Source organism: Sturnira hondurensis, unplaced genomic scaffold (assembly GCF_014824575.4).
Source record: "Sturnira hondurensis isolate 20B ecotype Veracruz unplaced genomic scaffold, ASM1482457v3 Scaffold0000147, whole genome shotgun sequence".
NCBI classification, from domain to species: domain Eukaryota; kingdom Metazoa; phylum Chordata; class Mammalia; order Chiroptera; family Phyllostomidae; genus Sturnira; species Sturnira hondurensis.
This window is the reverse complement of record NW_028072778.1, coordinates 1-1,434: the sequence shown is the minus strand read 5'-3', so window position 1 is coordinate 1,434 and position 1,434 is coordinate 1. Positions and strand designations below refer to the sequence as shown.

The 1,434-nt window shown below is 60.9% G+C and overlaps 1 protein-coding gene across 1 annotated transcript; it reads right to left on the bottom strand.

Moving 5' to 3' along the window:
- Nucleotides 1-7: 7 nt before the first annotated feature.
- On the bottom strand, nucleotides 8-1,423 carry LOC118988144 (leukocyte immunoglobulin-like receptor subfamily A member 6; the record flags this gene model as incomplete). Its single annotated transcript, XM_037047591.1, has 4 exons — nucleotides 8-99; nucleotides 342-638; nucleotides 848-1,153; nucleotides 1,297-1,423. Coding segments are annotated over 4 exons (822 nt in total), but the record flags the coding sequence as incomplete, so codon positions are not given.
- Between the last annotated feature and the right edge of the window lie 11 nt (nucleotides 1,424-1,434).

The following is a 1,434-nucleotide window of genomic DNA, read 5'->3' as shown; positions in this document are numbered from 1 at the left end:
CCCTCCAGCTCTGTGACTGACACAGCAGGGTCACATTCTCTCCTGAGGCCACTGTGGGGCCCGGCTGCACCGAGAGGGAGGGTCTGTCAGAGGACCATCCTAGAGACAGGGGGGCAGGTGAGGGGCTGCTGCCCACCATGTTCTGACCTGAGAGTCACCAGGCCCCTCTCTGAAGACCCTCCTCTCTGTCTGTTTTCTGAGTCTCCCACTCCCAACCCATCACCTATTTCTCTGTCTCTCCCTGGGGACCCCACACCCCTTGTCCTGGTCATCACCATCTCACACCCCCGGAAGGGCCTGAGCAGACTCTGGGTCCCTGACTGAGCCTGCTGGCTCCTCACCTGCCACCAGGATGTCCAGGGGGTCACTGGGGGCCGACCACTCAGAGGAGAGGTTGCGTCCACCATAGCACCTGTACCGGCCTCCATGGGAGCTGCTCACAGAGCCCAGGGGGAAGTTGGCCTGAGAGAGCCCAGCCTGGGGCTGCAGGACAGAGCTCTGGGGGAGGTCTTGTCCCCCCTCCTTGGACAGAGCGAATCGGTCATAGCTGATGTCAGAGCGACACTGGAGGGTCAGCTTCTGTCCAGAGGCCACGATGGGGCCCTGCTGGGTCAGGAGGGAGGGCCTCTCTGAGCCACCTGCAGGGACCAGACGGGAGTGACAGGGCTGCTCCTCCCATGAACCCTCCTCTTGGCCTGGCCCCCAGGTCCCCCTGTCTCTCTCTGTCTCTGACCCAGGAGCCCCTGTGTCCCCTTCACTACACCCAGCATGGGGCTCCCCTCCCAGCAAAGACCACAGTTACCTATTTGGTGCCTCAGTACATGGATGGGACCAGGATGTAACTTGCCTGAGACCAGGAGCTCTATGGGGTCACTGGGCCATGACAACTGATGGGGTCTGTCCCTGTAACAGCCATAGCATCTGAATGTCCACTTCTGGCTTGGGGTCACGGGGCCCACAGTGAACTGGGCCTGGACCTGCCCAATGTAATGGGACTGTGAGTCCAGGGTCCAGGAGAGCCTGTCTTCTCCTTCCTTGGTCAGGATGAACCTGTGAAATCCCTGCCATGAGCCACACTGGAGGGTCACATTCTCTCCTGGGGTCACCACAGGGCTGGGCAGGGCTGAGAGGCTGGGTTTGTAGTAGTAGACTCCTAGGAGAGGAGGAGGCAGCATGTTACATGGGTCTCACACCTCCCTCATGTCCCCCAGGGCTGGGCTGTGAGGGGGAGACCCCCTGAGAGCATCCCCCTTCCTGAGGGCAGAGCCTGAGGCTGGGACCCTTGTGTCCCCTCACCTGTCACCACCAGCTCCAGGGGGTCACTGTGCTCTGACCAGACACCTTGGCTGAGATAGGAACACTGATATCCCCCTGCAGTGAGATCTGTCATCTGTGAGATGAGGAACTTGGCCTTGTTCCCAGGATCCTGTGGCA